Source organism: Amia ocellicauda, chromosome 3, assembly GCF_036373705.1.
Source record: "Amia ocellicauda isolate fAmiCal2 chromosome 3, fAmiCal2.hap1, whole genome shotgun sequence".
Taxonomy (NCBI): domain Eukaryota; kingdom Metazoa; phylum Chordata; class Actinopteri; order Amiiformes; family Amiidae; genus Amia; species Amia ocellicauda.
This window is the reverse complement of record NC_089852.1, coordinates 41,876,423-41,900,783: the sequence shown is the minus strand read 5'-3', so window position 1 is coordinate 41,900,783 and position 24,361 is coordinate 41,876,423. Positions and strand designations below refer to the sequence as shown.

General features: G+C 45.3%; 2 protein-coding genes across 4 annotated transcripts; both read right to left on the bottom strand.

Annotated features, from left to right (window-relative positions):
• Window positions 1–398: 398 nt before the first annotated feature.
• On the bottom strand, window positions 399–7,302 carry LOC136746785 (histone H4 transcription factor). Of its 2 annotated transcripts, none has more exons than XM_066699546.1 (10): window positions 7,066–7,302; window positions 6,255–6,480; window positions 5,855–6,081; window positions 5,630–5,741; window positions 5,205–5,357; window positions 4,647–4,721; window positions 4,274–4,394; window positions 3,697–3,835; window positions 2,787–2,911; window positions 399–2,470 (listed from the first exon to the last, which is right to left on the bottom strand). In XM_066699546.1, exons 2-10 carry the CDS (start codon window positions 6,403–6,405, stop codon window positions 2,014–2,016), a joined length of 1,560 nt encoding a protein of 519 aa, XP_066555643.1. In that variant the 5' UTR covers window positions 6,406–6,480; window positions 7,066–7,302; the 3' UTR covers window positions 399–2,013. The 2 variants fall into 2 exon arrangements, with proteins under 2 accessions (XP_066555643.1, XP_066555642.1); XM_066699545.1 differs by having other exon boundaries at window positions 6,255–6,442; window positions 7,066–7,301.
• A 684-nt stretch (window positions 7,303–7,986) lies between these two features.
• prdm15 (PR domain containing 15) lies at window positions 7,987–23,998 on the bottom strand. Of its 2 annotated transcripts, none has more exons than XM_066699542.1 (26): window positions 23,909–23,998; window positions 22,786–22,817; window positions 22,452–22,545; window positions 19,856–20,009; window positions 19,275–19,427; window positions 18,954–19,056; window positions 18,427–18,522; window positions 18,054–18,146; window positions 17,678–17,896; window positions 17,299–17,455; window positions 16,792–16,913; window positions 16,464–16,558; window positions 16,206–16,311; window positions 15,819–15,986; window positions 15,519–15,613; window positions 15,113–15,244; window positions 14,617–14,760; window positions 14,165–14,328; window positions 13,456–13,535; window positions 12,937–13,056; window positions 12,718–12,849; window positions 12,133–12,216; window positions 11,667–11,842; window positions 11,466–11,546; window positions 11,075–11,281; window positions 7,987–10,862 (listed from the first exon to the last, which is right to left on the bottom strand). In XM_066699542.1, the coding sequence occupies exons 2-26, from the start codon at window positions 22,814–22,816 to the stop codon at window positions 10,329–10,331; spliced, it is 3,540 nt and encodes a 1,179-aa protein (XP_066555639.1). In that variant the 5' UTR covers window position 22,817; window positions 23,909–23,998; the 3' UTR covers window positions 7,987–10,328. The 2 variants fall into 2 exon arrangements, with proteins under 2 accessions (XP_066555639.1, XP_066555641.1); XM_066699544.1 differs by having other exon boundaries at window positions 16,206–16,293.
• Window positions 23,999–24,361: the final 363 nt, after the last annotated feature.

The following is a 24,361-nucleotide window of genomic DNA, read 5'->3' as shown; positions in this document are numbered from 1 at the left end:
TGCTTGAATGGCCCCGGACTATTGCCTCAGGGGGGAGAAGCAGCAGGTGTAAAAGTGAAGTCACAGTTCACACAAAGTACTGTGGATGTCTGTACTAGGAGACAGAAGAGACGTTTGTCAGTTTCCAGTAAAATCTCTCACTGCCAAGACCGTAGAAGCTAAAGAAATTCCACCTTTCAATACCAACTACTTTTATTTCACTCTACTTACCTATACTCCAACAGTGGGACATATGCAGCCCATTCAAGTTATCCAAACTGCAGCCATATTGCGGTTTCCTGGTGACCCAGGGAGTGCCAGTACAGACTGACACACAATGTGTCACAATATGAACAGGATATCTGACCACTGCTGTGATAATAAACCTTCAATCTTAGTCACTGAAAACAGACTGCAGGTTTGAGAAAAAAATATTTAATGATGAGATTATTCCTTTCAAAACAAATATTACAGCTTTTTAAAACTATACAGCTTTTTAAAAGATAGTTATTTTAAGCACATCTTCACTGGTTTGCAGATTAAATCAAAATGAATAAATGCTTTACCTTAGTGCAAAGTAAGCAATTCAGATTTACCTGATACACCACACACACGTTACATAGGCATTGCACTGACAAATGTCCAAATACAAAATGAGAGCTGGTCACCGTGAACGTCCTTGCCTGAAATTGTCTCCGTAGGCTCTTCCTAATTCGCTGTTCCAGTTGTGCCAATGGGTCGTCTCTAAGACAGAAGTCCAGACTCTTGGCAGGAAATCAAGTTTTCAATACTGTCGTTCATGATCCACTGCATTCATGATTTTCTCTCGCAGGTCTATGACATGGTGTTAGTTTATGCACTGGCCCTCACTAATCACTAATCATAAAATCACTAATGGCTTAGTATCAAAAAATGCACTGCTGGTAACAGTTTCCTTCAATACAAAAAAACTAAAAACATCCACAATCCATTACTAGGAGGGGAAGGCTTAACTCATCACTTTTGGCATTGTAGTAAATTAAAAAGTTCAGAAAATATAAAATCAATTCAAAACTTTTAAAAAGAAAATCAAATAGATTAACTTTGTTTTTAATAATTAAAAGCACAATATATAGCATTTTATTTCAGGTATTGACTGTGATTAGTATAACCACTATCCCCAATGTAATTTACAGGATGTGTTTAGCTTCTGGAGAGGGATCACTGCATTGTTCAAAACGCATGTGGACTAAAGTCTCTGCGAGGAAAAAATCAGACACCAGGACAACAGATTCCTTCTCTGTTTCAGTCACTGGCTGACTGGCGATCGCAAATGGACTGCAAGATGCCCCCTCGTCTCCCCAGACTCCCCCAGGTCAAAGCCAGTTGCGTGTCTGCCTCGTCAGGGTCCAAGTACCAGCACCATGGATAGACGACACACAAATCAACCTGTTCTCCTCCAACTTCCCTTCGGATTAGCACATGCAAATTAGAACCCAGTTCCTTTTCTGTTCACGGCTGTTTGTTAGTGGCCTCAAGGGAATGTAGTCTTCGTGCTGCCGAGAAAACACAGTCTGCAGGCGCTCCAAGAACAGTCCCACTGCAGTCCCACTTGTGATCCCCCCAACACATCAGTCCGGCATGGAAGAGTAACTGCACTGAATAGGAGATACAGCAGTAACAACAGACGATCCTTCTGAAAGACCCTCTTTTCAGCTGCATCGTATTTGCAGCCCAGAATTCCCTCTGACTAGCTTGGGCCTTCTCTTATTAACACCACCCTGCTTCTGACACAGGAATCGTTTAAAATATGTGTACAAATCAAATAAAACGTTTTTAAACCTTCTAAAATTGTTAATCAAAAATAAAATTGAATTTTAAAAGCACAAATCAATTTGGACGGCATTAAAATCCATTAAAACAGTCACAGAACGTGCCCGTCCACTTTGACCTTCTCCAGGCCTGTTGAAAACACTCTGAAGGTTTGGAATGTGCAAGAACCCCAGACAGGGAGGTGAGAAGCTGCGAATCGTCATTTTCTTTGTACAGGAGGAGCTAAACAATCTCCATCCCCAACCCTCGGGCCACTTCAGTCAGGGCTGCCACGGCGCGAGAGGAGCCACCCTGCAGGGGGGGAGGGGGCAGGGAGGACTCGGGTTCCAGGGCCAGCTCGGTCACGGTGCTCAGGACAGAGTACACTGGCTGGCCTCCGTCCTCGTGCTCCGTGTCTGTGGCCGGGGACTGGGCGGGGTCTTCTGCAGCTGAGGGGGCACAGCTTGAGGAGGAGGAAGAAGCTGAGGAGGAGGAGGAGGAGGAAGAGGAGGAAGAGGAGCAGGGGGAGGAGGGGGTGTTTCCCAGGGGCAGGGCAGTGCGTCTCGCCTGGCCGGCCGAGCCCAGGCTCTTGCGGGGGGTGCGCTTCTTGGCCATGTTCTTCATGATCTCCTCGGTCACCTCCACTGTCTCGTAGCGCACCATGTTGAGCCGCAGGTACCCGTCCTCGTCCTCTTTGTACCTGAGAGGCAGAACGAAAACAACGGGAGACAACAGTGAAAACATGCTGGTTGTATCCACTAACACTTCCATCTGGACTCCAGGAATCCAGTAAATGACGTCTGCCGTGGGCTACTGCAGAAGAAATCGTCAAGAGTGGGTTCTGGAAGGTAAAGAACCCAACCAGAACAAAAAGGCTGGTGTGGGGGACACATAAACTGGCTAAACTGGTCACCCTGGAGATATAGAGATGATTGGTCAATTAAAGGAGAGAATAAACATCACTCAAATCACAGTTAATAACATCTAGAATCTCACAGTCACCTGCACAGTCGTACCTGAATCGCGAGTGTCCCGACGGCCATTTGAGCTGGTGTTTCTTGCGCAGGTGAAGGGTGAGTGTGTAGCACCAAGAGAAGGTCTTATCACAGAGGTGGCATTTATACTTTGACACCATGTCCCCCTGCACGACAAAGACAAAGCTGACACCACAGACCAACCAGCACAGCCCCACTGGGACTAAGCAGTGTGAATCTCAGTAACAGGGGCCAATGAAATCTATTAAATGTATTAATTTATCAATTGTATTAAACAATTACCAAACCAACCAAAAATCACCATAAAGCATTGCTATTGGAGTCCATCTTAAAATTTAGTACATATCTTAAACCTAAACATAGCCAAGATTGTATATTTGCGCTGGTATTGTATTGTATTGGTATTAGCTCGTATAAATGTCCAACCCTCAGCTGAACTCTGAAGAACACATATCATATATCGAGAGAAGAGTAGCATATGTTCATTCTACACCCAATAGCTAAATCTGAAGAGAAATGTTCAGTACTCATTTACAATGCTGCTCCTTGGTTGCTCCAACGCTGCTTAATCCCACTGTAACAATGCATTTTTGGTGCAAAGCCCTTAATCAGGGAAACACGATAACTCCCATTTACATATATAATCCTTTCACCCACCAAGAATGCAAACAGGGTTTTGCAGTAACACCAGACCAATCGTGACAACATTGCAAGGCTCTCAGCTCTGTACGCTGAACAAATTACACCAGCGTAAGGACTAAACAGATCATTTTTGTAAAGCCCTATGAATCCAAATAGAAGGTTAACAATATGTTTTAGTCAGATCTGCTGTGCTTGAGCCGAGGAAATACATATTGCACCCTGCCCAGTGCCGCTTCTTTCAGCTCTGTAGAGACGGACAGGCTGTGTGCGCTGCCCCCTGCTGGCTGACCTCGTGCACTCGCTTGTAGTGCTGGTTCATGGTGTGGGCCATGCGGGACGAGTACTTGCAGCCATCCACGGTGCAGTGGAAGGCCACTCCCTCGTTGTGCGTCTCCATGTGCTTGCGAAGGTCGTGGGAATTCTTAAAACTGCAAGAGAACACATCCGCGCCTCGGTGTTATCTGACACAGCCGGTGACAACTGCAGTTATAACACACTCCTATCAGAATCCAAGCATCATGAAGTTCAGAGACGTGATGGAAGATAAGTGCATTAAGAGCAAGTCGTTATTTGTTTTTTCTGATAATTTTTCCCATGACACTGTTTTAAATGCAGGCACTTTGGGTAATCTCATCTTCTCTGCAGAATTCTAGACCAAACACAGCTCAAGCGCAAGGCTGTCCGCCGAGTGTGTTTATAGAGGGTAGTCTCTCTCTATCTCTGCTTTCATCGCAGCGCCACCAGGCCCCAGCGCTATCGGCTCATCACTGGCACAGAGCAATGTGCCGAATGTGCTTTTACAATGCACTGTGGGGGCCATTTAACATCTCAACACAAAGTGGAGGGGCCGTCCTATCGGTGCCCACCTGCTCTCACAGAAATCGCAGGGGAACGGGCGCTCGTCGCAGTGGCGGAACTTGATGTGGGTCTTCAGAGAGGCCAGGGTGGTGCAGGTCATGTCACACAGAGGACACTTGATGTGGTTGACTGGAAAAGAGCAAAGAGAGCAAAAAAATAAAGCTGAGACAGGAGTCTTGGGGAGTTACAGGGTCTTCTGTTCTTTTTTTATTCAAGCCAGATTACCCCCAGTGATTTAATTTGACCCAATATTGGCTTAATTAACTTAATTAACTGACATGATGATTAGCCATTGGAGAGAGGACACTAAAAACACGGGGAATTTCAAGTAAGTGTTGCTTTAAGTCGAGCTTTCAATGCAGGAGACTGGTGTTGACTCACCGTGTTGGCGGACATGATCTCTCAGCAGCCTCTCGTTGGCAAAGGGCTTGTCACAGTGCTCACACACGAACGACTCTGCAGCACACAGAAAGAAAAAGAAAAGTGACAAACCTGCAACCCTGGACGTCCTCAAAATATTTTCTAATGAGATCTAACTGAGCGTGTTTGTTGATTTGGATTTATTCAGTCACAACCCCTCCAGAAGTGAAACTTTGGTGCAATTAAATGTTTTTCCATTGGCAAGTTAAGTCAACAGCAAAACCAAGAAATGATAACGTGAGCAAACACTACCTGTTTATTCAAAGGGGAGAGTGTATTTGCCACTGGACAAAATAAGAACAGCTAGCATGCATATCTCACATCAAATAACAATCGGGGATCTTACAATGCTTTCATAGACTTATTTGCTTGAAAGCAGCTGTCCAATTTTATGCCTAGTGTAGATTCAGAAGATATCTCTCTCCATTAATGAGTTTCCAACACCTGTACAGTGAAAGAAAGCTTGATTGTTTTTTTATGGGCCGCTTGTTCGTTACTGCCCCCTGGTGGTGCACTGACCCTCCGTCACAGCCTGTCTCTGGATGTGGTCGAAGAACTTGGTGTTGCTGGCGAACATGCAGCCGCAGGTGGGGCAGGCCACGACACGCTCCTGCGTGTGACTGCGCAGGTGCTCCCGGAGACGGTACTTGATCTTAAAGAACGCGTCGCAGCCTGGAGGCGAGACAAAGGCCGTCAATCTCTACAGCACCGCCACTTGCTTTCCAAAACAACAAACAAGAAAATCAAGCCTCTTCATATGAAATGGTTTTGCTTTGATTTACACTGAAGGCTTCTGTGCTGATTTGTGATTTACTACATTACCCTCTGAATCATATCAAGGTGTACTCAGATTGGTTTCCAGGGAATCCAGGGTTAGGTATAGAACATGACTGTGAGACTTCAGTTAATAAAGTGACCAAGGCCACTGTTTCTGCCTTACTTACCTTTCCAGCTACAGAACAGGACCTGGTGTTGGTCGGGCAGCGTCTGCCTCTTGGTACAATGAGCGTGCATGTCCACATGGCGATAGAACCACTCTGGGTTGTTGAAAGTGCTCTGTGCCAAAGAAGAAGAGCGAATGAGCATGAAAATGGACATGACCCTCCCTCCAGGAAGGTGTTTGAGGTGTTTTCTCACTGGCCCATACAAACAAGGCAAGAGGTTCTCACGTCGCAGTGCTCCCACTGGCAGACAAGCCCCTCCGACAGCTCCGGCACCAGGTTGTTGCCATGAAGATCCTGGGTGCAGGTGCGCAGCTCGGGGTGGGTCTGCAGCAGCTGCTCCCCGACGCACTTCAGCTTGGCGTGGAAGATGTGGAAGTGCGCGTGGACCACCAGCTCGCCGGGGCTGCCCATCGCCAGGAACTCACAGCCGTTCCACAAGCAGGCGTAGTCGTCTGCAAACAAACATTAACTATAATATCCATTCATTCGGCAGACACCGCTGTCCAAGGTGACTTCTACATGTGTACTGAAAAACACAATCCTACGGTTAATCTGTGCGTACAAATAACAGCAGTGGAGTGTACAGAAGGGCAATACAAGGAGGTATAAAGTGCCACTTCCTCACCCAGCTCCTCCATTGCATCTCCATCTCCAAGGTGCTCCTTCATGTGCAGAGACATGTGCTCACACAGCTCCTCCATGCTGCCGCCCTTGAAGGAGCAGGACGCCCACTCACACGCCACCACCAGGTCCGACAGACATCTTCTCTTCGCCATGGCAAACGGGCCCAGGGCGGCCACAGCCCTTCGACCTCTGTAATATTGACCAGACTGGATTACAGCACCAAGCCACTGTGGGAGAAGTACAGTGCATTGCTTCCAAATAATCTGTGTAATGATAAATACATACATAAATCTAATGAAATACAGCAGTGTGGTTCAACTAGTGACAAAAAAAGCGTATTTCGTTGTTGATACGTGTCTTCACCTATCTGTAATACTGAGAAAATGCCAGTACAGTTTTAAAGCACACCAGATACACACACTAACACTACTGCGACATCTGTGTCATCGAAACACACACCTTCATAGGGACACTATTTTAAAGGCGTCACACAACGAACACAATATTGGCAAGATATGGAATTCATCCAGACTGTCTGCACATTTATACAGCCGAAGAACCAATAATAACGCATTTATAAGCTTTCTGGGAATTCAGCAACATGTCTACGACGTCTCTTCTTCCCGTATCCCAATACTGTTGTCTGTACACAGTCCTGTTACAAGTCAAACCATAACAGCTCAGATGCATTAACAGTATTTTTGATCCGTTTCTTAAATGCAATCGAAAAGTTACAGCTTCGATAAGGCAAACGGAAGTGTAATGCAAATACTCTGTAAAACTAGATCGGGGGATTAAACCATCTACCGTACCTGCTCCGACTACAGTCTGCAATATCGTCTTATTCTACCATGACACGTACACTACAGGTGTAATAAAGCTTCATTCTGTAGAGCGGGTTTACATTTTAAATCAAACGATTCAGAAAGAATTCGACACCAAGGCTTTCAAAACTGTACATGTATATTTCAAATCAAAGTGGCGGTAGGTGCACATTTTCACTGACGCACGCCTGCGCCTTTCCTGTTGCGTCCGCTCACTTCCTGCTGCGGCCCACAAGCGCCGCGCTCACATTTACCGCGTAAATGACCTCACTCCTGTGGACCCGCCCACTGTCAGACTCGTATTTTTAATTGGCGTCTGACCCGTCAATCAGGCTGGCAGTCCAAGAACAAAACCGCTCAAATTGCAAGGACACGAAGCCCCACCCTCTGAGCGGGTATGCATTCTGGTACTTGTAGTTTATCCAATGCGTGTTTTAAAAACACAGTTGCACACAACTTATCGTCAACAGGACTTGTATTTTATATTAACTGTATATTTTACCTATGCACTTGTGCAATTTTGAACCTGTAATTTTAGTATGTTTTGATCTGTAATTTCATACAGTATTTTTGCACTTTTGGATTGGATAAGGGTGTCTGCTAAATAATAACATTAAAAGTGGAATCAGGTTGAAGGGAGGACAATAAATAAGGGACAGTTTTTGTTGTTGGTTATCCCCAACCGTTGTCTATATTTACTTATATACAGGACTTTTTTTATTTTTTACAAACGAACATATTACAACATATGACTCAAAGAAAAATGCTAAATATGAGTTTACTATAGGTGAAGACCACAGTTACTTACTTACTTCCAAGCAAGGAGGAAATATATATTCTAATGGTTTTAAACTTTAAAGTTTCATCCTCTCCTGCTAGGCATTTTGAAGCAAAGAATATGCAACAAAATCACAAAGAAACATTTTTATTTTATTGCATCATTTGTTTCATCCACATTGCAGTTTGACACACAAGGACAATTGGAGAAAATAAAAAAATGAAACGCTTCAGTTCCTATGCTCTTTCATGATCAGGCATCTTATTAAAAATATATATAGTTTTTTTTTCTCATGAAAAAACAAAAACAAACAAAACAACAGAAAATATTAATCTAGCACAACGGTCCACGATTCTGGTCATGGAAGCTACAGTGTCTTCAGGTTTTCAATCACCTGAGCATTTGACAATTCCTGTTTTAATAAGAACCAGTTTAACTACTCTTCTGCGAGTATTAGGGGTTGGAAAGTTGTCTGGAGTGGACCAGGAATGGCAGCCCCTGATCTTGTGCATCAATGTTGTGTCCTGTCAACACTTTGTACAATTTCCCCTTCACAAGATTTCTTCTCAGACAGTGAGAAGAGTTTTCCACCAGGATTTAGCTCTTCATGACACAAATCAAGACCAAGGTGCTACATGCATTACAAATGCTGTAGAACAGTGGAGACCCATGATATTTGACCTTTGTGCTTAAGAGGAGCAATTGAGGACCTGCAATCTCCAAACTCCACACACATGCATGTCTTTAGGAAGATGGTGGGATAAATATTGAGCACTGAGTTATTTATGAGTCTGGTATTTGATGCCTTAATTTTAAACAGCTATTAGGTTGACATTGCAATGTATGAGCAGTCATTTTTGAAACTTGCCGATAGTGCAGAACTTGTAGCTCCTCTGATTAAATTCGGAGCTTCACTATAATTCATAATTCATCTCATTTTACAAATTAACAACAAAGCAATTTATCACAAGATTTCTGCTCCTTTATTTTTTTAATGAACTGATTAAAGAAACTTTAGTTTTTGTGCATTTATCTCATTCTTGAATTCACAGAGGAGATAACTATCCTCAATACAATCATAACAAAAGGAACACAAGGGCTTCCTGCAGCATTAATGCAATTTTTGCTGTATGCCAATAGCATGCCAATATGATCACTTTAAAAAAACAGTGGCATAACTAGGGAAGGTAGGAAAACAAAGTATTAAATCAAAAACAATGCCCACAAAGGCACTATTGAATCTACAGAGAAAATCCCTCATCAATCACTAACTCATTCTACCATTATCATTTAATGAAAGAAAAAAACATTGTATTTCCTCAAGGCATTCTTCATGGCGTCATATTTATAACTAAAGTATGTCACCCTCAATTCTACACCGATAATGTACACATTACTCTTGGCAACTTCAAACTATCACTGTTTGAGACGGTCCAGTCTCAGCTGATTGGTCCCCAAGACCTACAGCCCCGTATCACTTCCATGATTATTCAGGGAAGCATAAGATGGCATTTAAAAGACGAAGGAAGCAAAAAATAAATGTATGGGAGGGTTTTGTTTTGCAGTACATTCTTGTCACATTGTCTCTGCATGTGGGCCAAGTAAGGCTCCCATTTCTTCTCTACAATAATACACACACACTTATACTAGTGTTCAAGAGTGGTTGAAATCAGCCGAGGTGTCCCGCCAGGCCGGAGACTTTCTGTTCTTACCCCAGCAGGTGTTCACACGGGGCCAGGGACTGCAATAAAACTTGCACACACACAAAAACAAAGTTGATTGTAAAACAGTCTGTGAGTCACAGTCTGAGCCATTGAAAGCACCATCTAAGCTTCTCTGAAGTAAACATTACTTCATTACTTTACATTGTTATTCCAGAGTAAAGTATTAGTCAATTTATGTAATGTTTGTAAACATATTTGAATTACATAATGAAATGCTTCAGAAACAGACCTAAAAAGGTTTCAGACATGCAAAGTTTAATCAGGGGGTCATTCTCAGCGTTTGTCCAGTCTTTGGGATCTGCATTGGTTTGTATTTGAACACCAAAACTTTTACAAACTCATAAACATGGGAGCCGATGTGTTCTCGAAGCGGGTTAAGGCTTATGGGAGATGCCTGTATATAGTTTATGGTTCTATATAGAGCACAGTCTGCACCCACACTTTAACAGTCAACCACACAATAAGTAATTTAACGTTTTACTTTACTTTCAACACATCGTTGGTTTAAACTGCATTCATTTCTTAATAAGCAACCGCAACTGGAGTTGCTAATTGTTATTTTAATTGATGACAGCTCTAATGTGCACGTATGGGATGTCAGAGGCATGCCACGGAATGAGCACTACTTACATTCTTCTGCCTAAGATTGACAACCTCTCTTTCCAGTTTTACAACTCAAGCTAATCGCAAGTTCATTTAGGACAGAAGCTATTCGAGACCACAGATCTGCCTCAGAGTCAGGTCAGAGGCTAGTAGCCGTACATCTGTTGCTGAGCCGGTTGCTGGGGTTGCTGGTCCTGTGGCGGCTGCTCGGACTGCTGCTGCTGCTCCTGGGGGGTGGCGGGCTCCGTGGGGACGTCCTGGGGCTCGGGCTGGGGGGTGTCAGCGGCGGGGCCGGGAGGACTCCCCTCGGAGTGCGTGACGGACCTCCAGGTGAGAGCCGGCTGCTCCAGGGGGTGGGCGATGGGGTTGACGAAGGTGGCGAGGTTGATGAAGTGCGCCATGGACTGGGAGGAGGCCCCCGGCTCGGGAGGCAGCTCGGAGGGGCGGTTGTGCAGCATGGCCGAGCCGCTGACCGTGTCGAAGGTCACGGTGAGGATGGAGTTGTCCAGGGTGAGCGAGCGATCGGTCGGGGTGAGGTGGCTTACCGCTACGGGCTGCAGGCTGGTGAACTGGGCGGCCGCAGCGGGGGTGGTGATGGGCGTCACGGCGATGTTGGTCAGGCCCACTGTGCTGGTAGGAGAGGACGAGGTCGTCACGCTGGGGTCCGCCAGCACCACCACCTGCACAGAGAAGAGGGGAAAAAGGCCTTATATCCCAGGAGCAGAGATCTGATACTCCTGGACCCAGACATCACAGACACAAACAGCTACAGGCTCTGGCAGAGGACACTTCAGTGAGCAAAGGCTGTTATGCAGATTAACGAAGGGCTGATAGGCTGCAAATTTAGGGGATTCAGGGCTGTGTCAAACGTAAGTAACTCCATGCATCTCACCTGCTGGATGCTCTGCACTGCGGAGCTGGTCTCATCTCCCACCGCATTAGTGAACTCCGCCCCTTTGCTGGAGAAGTCTGAGTACGCGGGGTCGTCGGGGTCAGGGAGCTCCACCTCTTCCACGTGCTTCTGTTTCTTTTTGGGTGGCTTGGAGGCCCGGGGGGGTTTCTCCACTGAGAGCTCCTCCTTCTCCTGAGCCAGCGAAGACTGTGGAGACACATGGGAGTAAAACTCGGCAAAGTTCTTAAAACCACCCACAAAAGACACAAGGAATACACCGCAGAAAAGCATAGACTGAGGAAAATCGAAAAACAAAACAATACAGAGAATCAATGGATGCTAGCAGAACGGGCCTGTGCTCTGTGAAGCTAAATCAGAAAACACTGCTTACCTGTACAATAGTAATGGTGGAGGCATCGATGGTTGTACCATCTGGAAATTGGTCCAACTCATCGATTCTCACCGTTACAACCTAGATTTGGAGGACGAGAAATCATATTGAGATCAGTCTGTCCTGAAGAAATGTTTAGCTGATATCTTTAGAAAGCGAACCCTACACTTAAACATCACCACCCCCCACCACCAGCTTCACCTCAGGATGCTTGCGCCGCATGTGTCTGTTCATGGATGCTCTTGTAGACACCTTGGTCCCACACAGGTGGCAGCTCTGCGCCTCCACCTTCTCATGGGTCAGCTGCACGTGTTTCTGCAGCATGTACTCGGTCACATACTTCTTATCACACACGGCACATGACCACGTCTTCCCGACTGGAGGCAAGAGCACAGAGACAGAGACAAGTCAGCCCTCCACCATCACCACAACATTGGCACTCAGATTATGCTTCCCAGGATGCAGTTTAGGAAAAGTATCTTGGCTAAAATAAAAACGTAATATACAAGGTCTTGGGGAAAAGAGGACTCAAAAGACAAAATAAGGAACAAATCTGTATGTTATAAATTGTTAATTTGCAGACATTTGTGGAGTAAAGTAAAGTGATTTCAATATCAAAGTGTAATAGAATGAAGCAGTGCATCGTGGGAAAGCCTTTAACACATACCAGTGTGAATCAGTTTGTGCGTCTCCATGGTGTTCCTCTCACTGAAAGTCTTGCCACACAACTCACACATGAAGTCCTTTATCCCTGAGCAAGGGAACAAAGAAAAACAAATATTGTAGCACTTCATCTACAGCCTTATTTGCTATTTTACAATTTCACACCTGAAAGTATTGACATTTATTACTGATGGACTGTGCCACAGGCTCTCCAGGGGCATCACAAACATGAGCTGAACTCACTCCCCTGGAATTCAAATTACCACAGACGTCAGGAGAGGGAGCAACTGTCTCACACGCAAGTTTACAAAGTAGGTGTAAGATACGACAGCATCAGAGAGATACACCCACTCACACTTTTATGGTGACGTGATCAGTAGGACATTAATCAGAGCTTCGTTCATGCCTCATTCGAAGCTCAAAACTCATAGACGGGGATAGAAAACTTTTTATTTAAGGGAACAGGAGCAAAGTTACTCCAAAGTAGAGACGTTTTTACAGTAGGCCAGTCTGAGCCGGAGCTTGTAAGTCAGACAGGGGTGTGTGAGTGGAAAGGATACGCCTCGGGGGGTAGGGGGGTGGGGCTCACCAGTGTGGCGTTTGTAGTGCTTCAGCATGTTGACCTTCTGTGCGAATTTGCGGCTGCACTCCTTGCACTCGTACTCCTTGATGCCCTTGTGCAGCTTCATGTGGTGCCGGAGCGCGTGCTTGGTCTTCATGCCTAGGGGCAGGGAGAGAGGGGAGGTCAGTCTTAAGACAACCTGTGCAGACGGGATCGTTGGAGGGATGGTGTGAAGTGGGAGGTTACCTTTGCCACACTCGGCACACAGGTAATCGCGGATGTTGTCGTGCACCCTGAGGTGTTCCTTCAGCATGTCCTTCCTGGCAAATGACTTCCCACACTGATCACAGCTGTGGCTCTTCACACCTGGGCAGACAGCCCAACAGACAGACGAAGAACAAAGGGTAAGAAAAAAGAAAGGCAAGAAAATGGTCAAGGTTATTTCAGGGCTCCACTTATAGGTCTGTGGGTATATAACAAGAAAAAGCTTAATCATAAGAGTGGATGAGGTAATCGTTTCAGTTATTGCTGAGCCACAATGAGTTTGTTGGATTTCTACACATTTCACGACTGTCTTTCAAAGCTGGGGACAATAGCCATAAAGAACAGTGCTTTCATTGTGTGACTGGGATTCATGTAAACACCAGTGTGCCCTCACCAGCCAGATGTGCCCCATAGCCAGCGTGTTTTGGACTGAAGCCCGGTATGACACTGTCAAACACAGTCCGCTCTCTCACCCCCCTGACACTGCCACACAAGGCCCACCTGTGTGAATGATCTTGTGTCTCTCCAGGTTGCCAATGCTGTTGAAAATCCGTCCACAGATTTCACACGGATGAATATACCTGAAACGGCAGCAGAAGAATCTCAGCTAACGCTGCTTTGTGACTTTTTAAATGATTCAGACATCTACAGGAATGTGAACACACACACGAACAAGTGGTTAATTAAGACTTAGACTGTTCCATTACTATTATTATTATGCACTTTATTAATCCCCGAGGGGAAATTCTGAGATTAATAAAGTTCATAATAATAATAATGGAACAGTTGGTGCATATTGCCAATTAGCAATCGTCTGAGGGTTCTTGTGTTACCGCACAAAGATACAGAACAAAATGTTTCAAACAGTATAACCCAACCAGTGTGCTGTGGGCCAGTAGTATGCCATCATACATAGCCATGAGACGTCAGATTAGAAAAATTAACCAATAAGTAAACAGGAAGAACGCTCTCCTTTATTTAAATTAAAGACTTTCCAGACCGAATTGGACAAACATTGGTGTAGTAGGAGAACATTAACCAAACCATCTTCATTTCAGAGTCTGACAGATCATTAATTTAAAAATCCCTCAAGTGCCCCATTCCCACCTGCAACCAGGTGTTACAACAGTTTACAATACATTCAACAGCAGGGCTGACGATAAAGGTCAATCCCTTGCTCTGTCTCTCTCCCTTCCTCCCACCGTTTCACCTCTGAACGGCTGGGTCCGGCAGCTGCTCTCTGTGGATGACCAGGTGAGCATTGTAGGTGGCCTTGAGAGCGAAGCGACGGTTGCAGATGATACAGCCATAACCTCTCTCCTTGTGTAGCTCCATGATGTGCCGCAGGTACTGTCTGCCCTTCGCGAAGGTCACCTGGGGACAGAAACAGATGAGCCCCGTCAGGTGGATGATGCAGCCCACAAGGCCATTGCTACTGAAGACAGTCTGAAGTGCTGTCCACTGCGAGGACAACACAGCAGCATAATGAAATTAACACCTCTCATGCAACCTATCACTGGGCACTGAAAATCATAAATCAACTGATTTACAGCTCAGACATTTAGTTTTCAAGTTGGATTAAATAGCTTGAAATGAGATTAACAGGCGTGTGCTTGGGTGTCGGCGTCTGCAATCCACACTGCTCCCTGGGCTTTGGCTCACCTGACACTTCTTGCAGCTGTACTTGTGCAGCTCGGGGTCGTCCTCTAGCTCGTCTTCATCAGAGTTGCAGTCGCTGTCGTCCACCGAGATACCAATCTTCCTGATGAAGTCCTCCCGCTGCTGCTCGTCCATTAGGGCAATGTCCTGTAAGGGATGAGGGGAATGAAGCGATTGGCCTATCCCGAACGAGCTGGCTCATATAGCCAGGAAAAACATTTGGATCATGGTACTCTGATAACTTGAAGGCCTTCCAATACCAGTTTATTTTTCGATGACTAGATCATTTTCGTGACCCCAATTAAGAGCTTCCATAATCCATTCTGGACTTTAGGTCCAAACTCAGGATGCAGGTGGTATTATCAAAAATTCAATCAAGAAAACTAATTAAACAATGGACACCACTTTCATAGCTCCACTAAAATGAAAACCTGTTAATCCAAAACTGGCTAACATTGTACTGGTAACGCCGAGTTGTACCTGTAGATTACACACATACCTTGAAGTGCACGTGGATGTGGTCTCTCAGGACGTCCACACGGAAGAACTTCCGGCCGCAGATCTCACAGGTGTACTTCTTATCCCCGTGGGTCAGCAGGTGCTTGTTCATGTTGCTCCTGCAGGAGAATACCTGGACGGGACGCAGGAGCAACACTGTCACTGCCGCCCATGCCACGTCACGAGGACAGCACAGCACTTCCCTGAACCTGCTATAAACCTCCTGTGGCCTACAAATGAAGCCTCTACTCAAGCACAGCGTAATTGAAACAGGTCATTATAGATATGCAACCAACAACACAATTAATGGAAAATAAAATCATAATTAAGCTGACGGATGAAGGGGAATAAACATTCCAATATACTACAAATATCACCTTAAGAATTAGGAAGCAAGACCCACCCACCTTTCCACAGATAGGACAGGCTGAGGGCTCCTTCCTGTACTTGGTGCCCTCCTCCCCATTCGCCTCCAGCTCCTCCCGCTTCATGTGTTTTGGACCTGGAAGAGAATCACAGCATCACACACCAGCCACCCGAGAGCTTCAAAACAGCACCCGCGCAGCATAAGTGTGCAAACCCAATCAAACAAGAGATGGCCGACACAGCCCACAGCAGACAACTCAAGTCTGAGACTGAGCGAAAAATATGCCGCTGTGTGAAGCCTCAGCACATGGCTGTTGAGAAGCCCTTGGGCCCAGCCTCACCCACAATGTGCCTCCGCTGGTGGTCCTGCATCACGTCCTTCCTGTAGAACATCTTGTTGCAGATCTCACAGGCGTAGAGCTTCTCTCCGTGCTTCTTCTTGTGCTTGGAGAGGTTGCTGTTGGTGGAGAAGAAGCGCGAGCAGATCTCACACTGGAACGTCTTGTCGTCTGAGGGGGAGAGGAGCTAGCAGGTGAGACTCTATAGAGCTGGTCAAGACCCTCCCTCTATCACGTTTCTATTTGCCTCTAATCAGCCAGTTTTCCAGTGCATTTGGGCATTTTTCGTTTAGCACTGTTCCATTTTACAGTTCACTCACAAAGATCCTCCCTTCATCATGGCAAAACTAGACAAATTTACAACAGTAAAAATTAAAAAAATCTGATTACCTGTCCGGCAGTTGTGGAATTTCAAAGCGTTTTCCACTCGGAAGGCCTTCTCACAGGTAGGACACTTGTACCTGTACTCCACATCGACCTGCAATGCAGAACAATACTGAGAGATGAAGAGGAAAATCCAATCAGTGAGGTATATTTTCCTTCTAGGGCAGATAATATGACATTTTGATTTTTTCTGGGATTCAGGATTGGTATCGGAAGGTTGTCCCTTTAGGCCGAGTGTGTTTTGGTGGCAAACGCAGCTCCTACCTCGTTCTTGCTGTGCTTGTAGGAGATGTGCTGTTTCAGGCTCTCTTTGCGGCTGAACATTTTGTCACACTCATCACATTTGAAGAGCTTATCACCTGTGCAAACACAAAGATACACCGGCCAAGTCACGCCTGTGCCATCACTCACAAAACTGGAGTCAACAAAGCCATCTGTTTTTCCATCCTCTTTAAGCGTGACTCGCAGTGACCAGCACGATTTCATCACCTCTTTTAATTTTTCATAGGTAAACTGTTGAACAATAATAAGAAGAAAGAGAATAGGCTCATAAAAACAGAGAGAAGCAAGAGAGTGGTTGATGTTGCGTTACCATGGGAACGTATGTGACGGTTGAGGTTGCTGCTGTTCTGGAACACCTTGTTGCAGAGGCTGCACTGATACACCCTCTTGTGGTCCCCGCCTTGCCTCATGAATCTCTTCCGTATCCCTGTCCTGTGTTCAGAAGAGAAAGGCAGAGTGTTCAGGGGGCTCCTTTCAGTAGGGGTACAATACTCAACTGGATCACAAGATCATTTCAGCTCAGGCTTCTCAGAGAGCACAGTACCTGTCAATGCTAGAACAACATTGTGATCCCCACCAAGAGCTTCAGTAGATCTGTGACACTACAGAAAGGATGGGATTTCCAGGCACAGAGTTACAATAGGGTAAAGGCAAAGCCAGGACAAGAACACATGTTTCACACCCTGAGGACACCACCATGCTCATTTAGCTGTTCCTTGAAATACGGCATGTCTGATACAGAGGTGTGAGAAAGCTCTGCTGCAGGAACTCTGCACATTGCAGTTTGGTTGGGTATTGATGATAGCGAGGCTCTTACTTCCCACTGGGCAGCAGCGTGCGGGTCATTCTCTGCAGCTTCCCCGGCACGCCATCCTCGCCGATCACCACGTCCGGAGCCTGCAGGAGGGCCAAGCCCACATCCGGAGGCACGGCGCTGAGGACCTGCTCGATGGGCACCGCAGGGGTGGGGGCATCTGCAGGTACAAGGGGTTTCAAAACTGAGCCCGGGGCCGTGCAGACCAGACACTCGAAGTTTGAAATGAAAAACATTCTTGTCTCTGGTTATGCTATATATCATTGGAGAAAGGAAACAAAATCACCCCCAGTTTCTTCCAAATCACAATATTAATTAAATGATTCACATACTTTTGTTTGCTACATGGAAATTCCATCAAATTCCATCTTGGCCAACTCACCTCTGTTCACAGTCTGTGCTGGGAGCGGTCTGGGGCCGACTTTGGGAATTTTAGGCTTACGTATTCTACGGGTCTTTTTCTTGTGCTCTGAAGGGGCAGGGGTAACCTGGGGAGGCTGCACAGGTTCAGGAGGCATCATTTCCTGGTCCTCCTGGACAGGAGGGTCACTGGAGGGTTGGGTGACACCCTTTACCTCCTGCAGGTGACTCATCAGGTGCTCTGAAACACACAGGAGGAGGTGCAATGAGAGATTACTATTCACTGCTTTCAAAAACACCAGAGGGCTTATGGAAAATGCATGCTAATACCAGTTCATCTCTAGGTGGTGTCCTTTTCCATTCTAAAGGCTTTGACTGTGTGGTGAAAAGTCACTGACCTGTGAGAAGATTTGGCTCCAGGAACACTGCTGAGCACACTTTACACACCCACTGGTTGCACTCCGGCCCCTGGGCCTCACTTTCCTCGACCACTGAGACAAGCCACAGAATATGTACATCATTATTAATACTATTACCTTCATCTTTGTTAACCTGCACCAATAACAGACCTACACTTCAAACGCATTGCCTAAGAGACTGAGAATGACACCTGAGGGCTTCAAGAGGCCCAAAGAAAAAATACTGGGATTATTATTTGAGCTCCAGCAGCCTTCTGGAACTGACGGATCAACAGAGATTATTCCGTCTAATATGCCCCAACACTGTCAGACCAGGATACCCATCCCCCCCACCCCTCTTGACTTCTGTCACCTGCGTCAGTAGAGATGTGGAGGTCGGTCTCTCCAGGTCCACTCTTGAGCCCACTCCCTTCAATCTCCATCAGCTTTATGGGAGATGTTACAACATCTGGAGGAAATAACATTATAAAATACAAGATACAAAAACATTCTCCTTACTTTGGTCTTTGCCACACATTAGTCCTAGCACAGTTCCCCTTCCAATATGTTTTCTGTGGTTTATCCTACTGCTATACAGTCTGCAAGTGCAAAACACCAACCACATTCCTCCAGAGAGGTGACATCGGTTTAACAGCTGGAGAGGTTTTGTGCAGCAGCACCTATTTCAATTATTGAAGCTCTTATGATTTTATTACAGCATTCAAGGAAAATCTTTTCTGAAGGCTCAAGTTTGTATGTAAGGCTAGATAGAATGCTTGACCTTTTTGCACTTCACAGAGCAAGAGGTCTGAAAAACACTTTTACAGAAGGAGCGGAGCTGGCTGTGGAGACAGATAAAGGGCTAACGACTGCTCCTCTGACACTGGACTTTGTCGGTACCTGCTGTAGATGGTAAGATTAGTGGCTTCAGAACTGGCTTCTCCATCTTCTTGGCGAAGAAGGCCCCATACCAGACCCTCAGCTCAGTTCCAGGCAGCACGTCCTAAAGAGGAAACAAACCCATGCTGCAGTAAGGCCCTCTTTGGCATCCAGCACTAATGGTCTACAGGGTAACAACACAAGTCCACTACATTAAGTACAATTCTTCCCTTGGTGTATATATCAAATGTGAACTGGAGTGTGGGTCAGCCTGGGCGACTATATTTTGAGTAATTGAAGATGTAAGTCTAGGGAGAAAGCACAGAAACACACCCCCCATACCTGAGAGGTGTTAAAGTAGACTTCATTGTCCTGCTGATAGGCATTAAGGTTCTGGTGTTTGTAGTCTGTGGCCGGGCGGACCAGCATCATCCAGTTACAGTCATCTTCGTTCGTGCTGTCAAAGCAAACCACCACCCCATCCCTCTGAAAGATCTGCCCGGGTGCCAAAGACGAGGAGAGGAAAACTTTAAAATCAGCAAATACATAAATAACTGAGCCGCTTCTCCCTTGAGTGCTCATCGAGCTTTTTCAACAGCACATGATCTGTTCAATTTACATTTCTTTGAAATAAAAACTCCCAAAATAACATTTAAAAGATACCTTTCTACAAATTCAAACACCAGATCTTGAAGGGTTTGATGTATGAAATGTGGTTTGAATGTTGCATAAGAAAAGAAAGAAATAGGTGATGACAGCCCATGCAAATTATGTATTTTCTATAAAGCAGTTTGCTTTCCAAGGTACCGCAGAGGGCTGTATTTAAATATCACAGACATGAAACTGACAAAGACATCAGTCAAACACAGGCCTTTATGGGAGAAAAGTGACAGCGTTTTTTTTTTAATTAAGCCGATTCCCACCTTCAGAGGAAACAGCAGCTCTTTGTCCAGCTTGGCCACTCTCTTGGCCTCGAAGGGCCCAAAACGTGTACGCTTCACCAGACGTCGCAGGGCAAACACGCCCTCCTCCCCCTCGCTGACCTCCCTGATCTCCAGACTGTCCGGCAGAGACGACCTGGATCACCAACAGGAGAGGAAGACTCATGAACCAGCCCATTCACAGCCAAGTGGATAGTGAAACGGGCCATAAGGCTGCGGCTGAAAGCACTCCAAGACCCAGCATCACTATTACCCTCCCGGTGAAGATCAACTGTTTGCATCTAAACAGTTATGATGACAATAACCCAATCAACCAAATAAGGCGAAATGTATCATTGTACATTTCCTTGAATAATTTATGCAGCTAAACTTGAAGCTTATCAAAAGCAAGATCTAAACTCAAGAATTTAAACTACCTGCTGGTACAGACAGAATTATCATTATTTCATTTTCATATCATTGACCTGATTTATAAATGTTCACAATCCTTCAAATATCTAACCAATGCTTCTGTCTTCTTCACGGAAGAAGAAGAGGCCCAATCCTCAACCAACACAGCACAACACAACACTACCAAGGCCCACACTTCATCCGGAGCTGCCCTGGAGAAATGGTGCCAGGTGTCAGCTCCAATTAGAGGCAGACAGGATGGATACAGTGCAGCACCCTGCGGTTTCATACCAGAGGAGGAGGAGGAGGAGGGAAGTGGAAATACTGTGTTGTGTGTGTGTGTGTGTGTGTGTATGTGTGTGTGAGGAGAATAACACAGCGGGAACAGCAGGCCCCAGCGGACATGAAAAGACGGCACATTATTCTAACTAGCTTACACCTCGGGGGATCAACTGTGGGTTTCTGAAGAGCACAAGAAAAATGAAAAACAAAATGCTTCCAAAACAGGAGTTTCGCCAAACCTTTTTTTTCCCCATTCATTTCAATGATTAATTTAAAAAAATCAAAAATAAAATTGGGCTATACACTCACCTAAAGGATTATTAGGAACACCATACTAATACTGTGTTTGACCCCCTTTCGCCTTCAGAACTGCCTTAATTCTACGTGGCATTGATTCAACAAGGTGCTGAAAGCATTCTTTAGAAATGTTGGCCCATATTGATAGGATAGCATCTTGCAGTTGATGGAGATTTGTGGGATGCACATCCAGGGCACGAAGCTCCCGTTCCACCACATCCCAAAGATGCTCTATTGGGTTGAGATCTGGTGACTGTGGGGGCCAGTTTAGTACAGTGAACTCATTGTCATGTTCAAGAAACCAATTTGAAATGATTCGACCTTTGTGACATGGTGCATTATCCTGCTGGAAGTAGCCATCAGAGGATGGGTACATGGTGGTCATAAAGGGATGGACATGGTCAGAAACAATGCTCAGGTAGGCCGTGGCATTTAAACGATGCCCAATTGGCACTAAGGGGCATAAATTGTGCCAAGAAAACATCCCCCACACCATTACACCACCACCACCAGCCTGCACAGTGGTAACAAGGCATGATGGATCCATGTTCTCATTCTGTTTACGCCAAATTCTGACTCTACCATCTGAATGTCTCAACAGAAATCGAGACTCATCAGACCAGGCAACATTTTTCCAGTCTTCAACTGTCCAATTTTGGTGAGCTTGTGCAAATTGTAGCCTCTTTTTCCTATTTGTAGTGGAGATGAGTGGTACCCGGTGGGGTCTTCTGCTGTTGTAGCCCATCCGCCTCAAGGTTGTACGTGTTGTGGCTTCACAAATGCTTTGCTGCATACCTTGGTTGTAACGAGTGGTTATTTCAGTCAAAGTTGCTCTTCTATCAGCTTGAATCAGTCGGCCCATTCTCCTCTGACCTCTAGCATCAACAAGGCATTTTCGCCCACAGGACTGCCGCATACTGGATGTTTTTCCCTTTTCACACCATTCTTTGTAAACCCTAGAAATGGTTGTGCGTGAAAATCCCAGTAACTGAGCAGATTGTGAAATACTCAGACCGGCCCGTCTGGCACCAACAACCATGCCACGCTCAAAATTGCTTAAATCACCTTTCTTTCCCAGTTCAGGAGATTGTCTTGACCAGGACCACACCCCTAAATGCATTGAAGCAACTGCCATGTGATTGGTTGGTTAGATAATTGCATTAATGAGAAATTGAACAGGTGTTCCTAATAATCCTTTAGGTGAGTGTATGTTTAGACTGTGGAGAACCACTCAGCACCCTCTTTTTTAACACAGGCGCTAAAGATAAATAAGATTCCCAACCCACTGTTCACCATATTGACACTACTATGCTACTATGGAGTCCAACGCAGTATTAACTGGAATCACCTCAGTATGTGGATTTGAAAGTTAAGCAGCATATATACAGTAGCTCTGTGGGAGATGTATTCCTGCTGATATCTGGTGTGACATCGCCTCATCAGTCTCTCGCTTGACTCCTATCATTGCTAATCTCTGCAGGACGCTAGGGGTTATGGAGTTGATACCATTACACAGAAACCTAATTCTCAGCATCGTCAGCTCTACACAACAGCCTATATCAGTGCTGAGACAAGGCCAGCGGATTTCCCAGCACGAGGGGTTACTCACCGAGCTCGACTCAGAACAAAGGAGTCCTTCACCGTCACCACCGGGCCCAGCTCGGGACACTCCGAGTCATGGTACTGTCCACAGTCGTCACACCCTTAAAGCAAACATCAAGGAGGTAGACAATTCTCAGATCATGGTCAGAAGGAGAAAGTACAACTGGGGCACCGGGAAAGAAACGGTGGCGTAAAATCCAGTTGTTAATCAAAATTACAGATTAGTGGCAGCAAAATCATATATATATAGGCTATTCGTGCATGAAAGATGCTCCTGTGCAAGATCTTAGGCCAGCCGTATGGATTACAAACAAGAGTATCTTGTTGATGTGGTTACTCACAGACAAACTCCTCCGGTGTGTCCTCCGCCATCCTGAAACATACAAGCAGCCAACATAGGAGACAAACATGGGTTAATGAGCAGGAATAAAAATACAACTCTATACAGAAGTGCAGAGCCATTTCAGGATTTACATGCTGCTAAGATCTACAGGTGCCAGAACCAGGAGCTGGGTCCATCCTGCTTGTCTCCTTATTTGCATAGAATTGAAGTTGTAATAATTGGATTGGTCATTTCCTCACCAGTTTAAAATAAGTTATAGAGCAGTAGAAGATGTGTGTGTGTGTTAAAATATGAAAGGTTTGGTTTGCAACAGTTAAACAAACAAGAAGAGATCAAAGGGGTGAATTAAAAAGTTTGGAGTGAAGTGTGGAGAAGGGTCCAGTTTGAAAGAGGGTATCCTACATTTAACAGTGGCTCAATTGTAACCTTTTGGTTAATTTCCAAATCTAAGAACACAATTGTTATATTCAAAAGATTGAACCAGGCATGAAGGTGCTATGTTGGACAGTATCTATCAAGTTAAAACACATGAAACAATTTTACCCCTGTACCCTGTCAGAGCACGTAACTGGATGCAGTTTTCGGCACAGCTCAATATTACACAGGTAGCATCTCCAATATGAACATTAAAGGATGCCTTTTCCCAAATTGATCAAGCTGGTGTCTCATTTGCACTGTGCTGTGCGTGCGGCATCACGCAGGATAATTAATAATAATACAAAAATAACACAATTAAATACAACTGGGGGTTTACAGAAAAGCTAAAGGGCACCTGCATCTGCAAACACACAAACGAGCTGCTTGTACACAATAAACAGGATCCGGCCGAGACGGGATCCGGGATTTCGCCGGATTCAAACTCCAGCCGGGTTTTAACTCCGATCTAAACTCGCTGGCTCTCTCGGTCTCAGCGATGCAAATGTAACAAAGAACAATCGGCATGGCGGCTGGACTGGAGACGAGAAGCGCATCGGGAGCGACTGCACATGAATGTCAAATACTGCAAAAGTGCTTCTCCCTGTCAGTTTATTCATACCGTGTGCAAACCACGGCCCCAGCCTTCACAAACTAGTCTTAATATTGAATGCAAACACAAGGCAAGTTAGCAATACAGCCGTTACCTGCTTTCCAAACGACCAAAAATTTACTGAATCCTGACTCCGGGTTCCAATCCGCTCCAGAAACCGCGCAGGACCGGAAACAGGCTCCGCGCAGGGGGTTATGGGAATCGTAGTTGGTGCTTGCTCTTCCCCGCTGAGTTTCTGCAGTGCTGACCACTATGTTCAAGAAAATAGTTCAGGTACTCCTAAACAAAGAACCTAAGTACACTAAACATGTAATGGCTTCCTATAAACAGTGGAAAAAGTAGCTTGTTGTATGGGAAAGTACCTGAACATATTATACAGTATAAGTTGTTAGAGCTGCTAATCACAGTATTTTATTAAAACTTACTGATTTTGGCAGAATACTGTAGTGTGTAAAAACACCGTATTGTACTACTATGTACTATGACTATACAATATACTTTATTGTACTGTATACACCACAGACTTTACAATGTACTATACTGCATT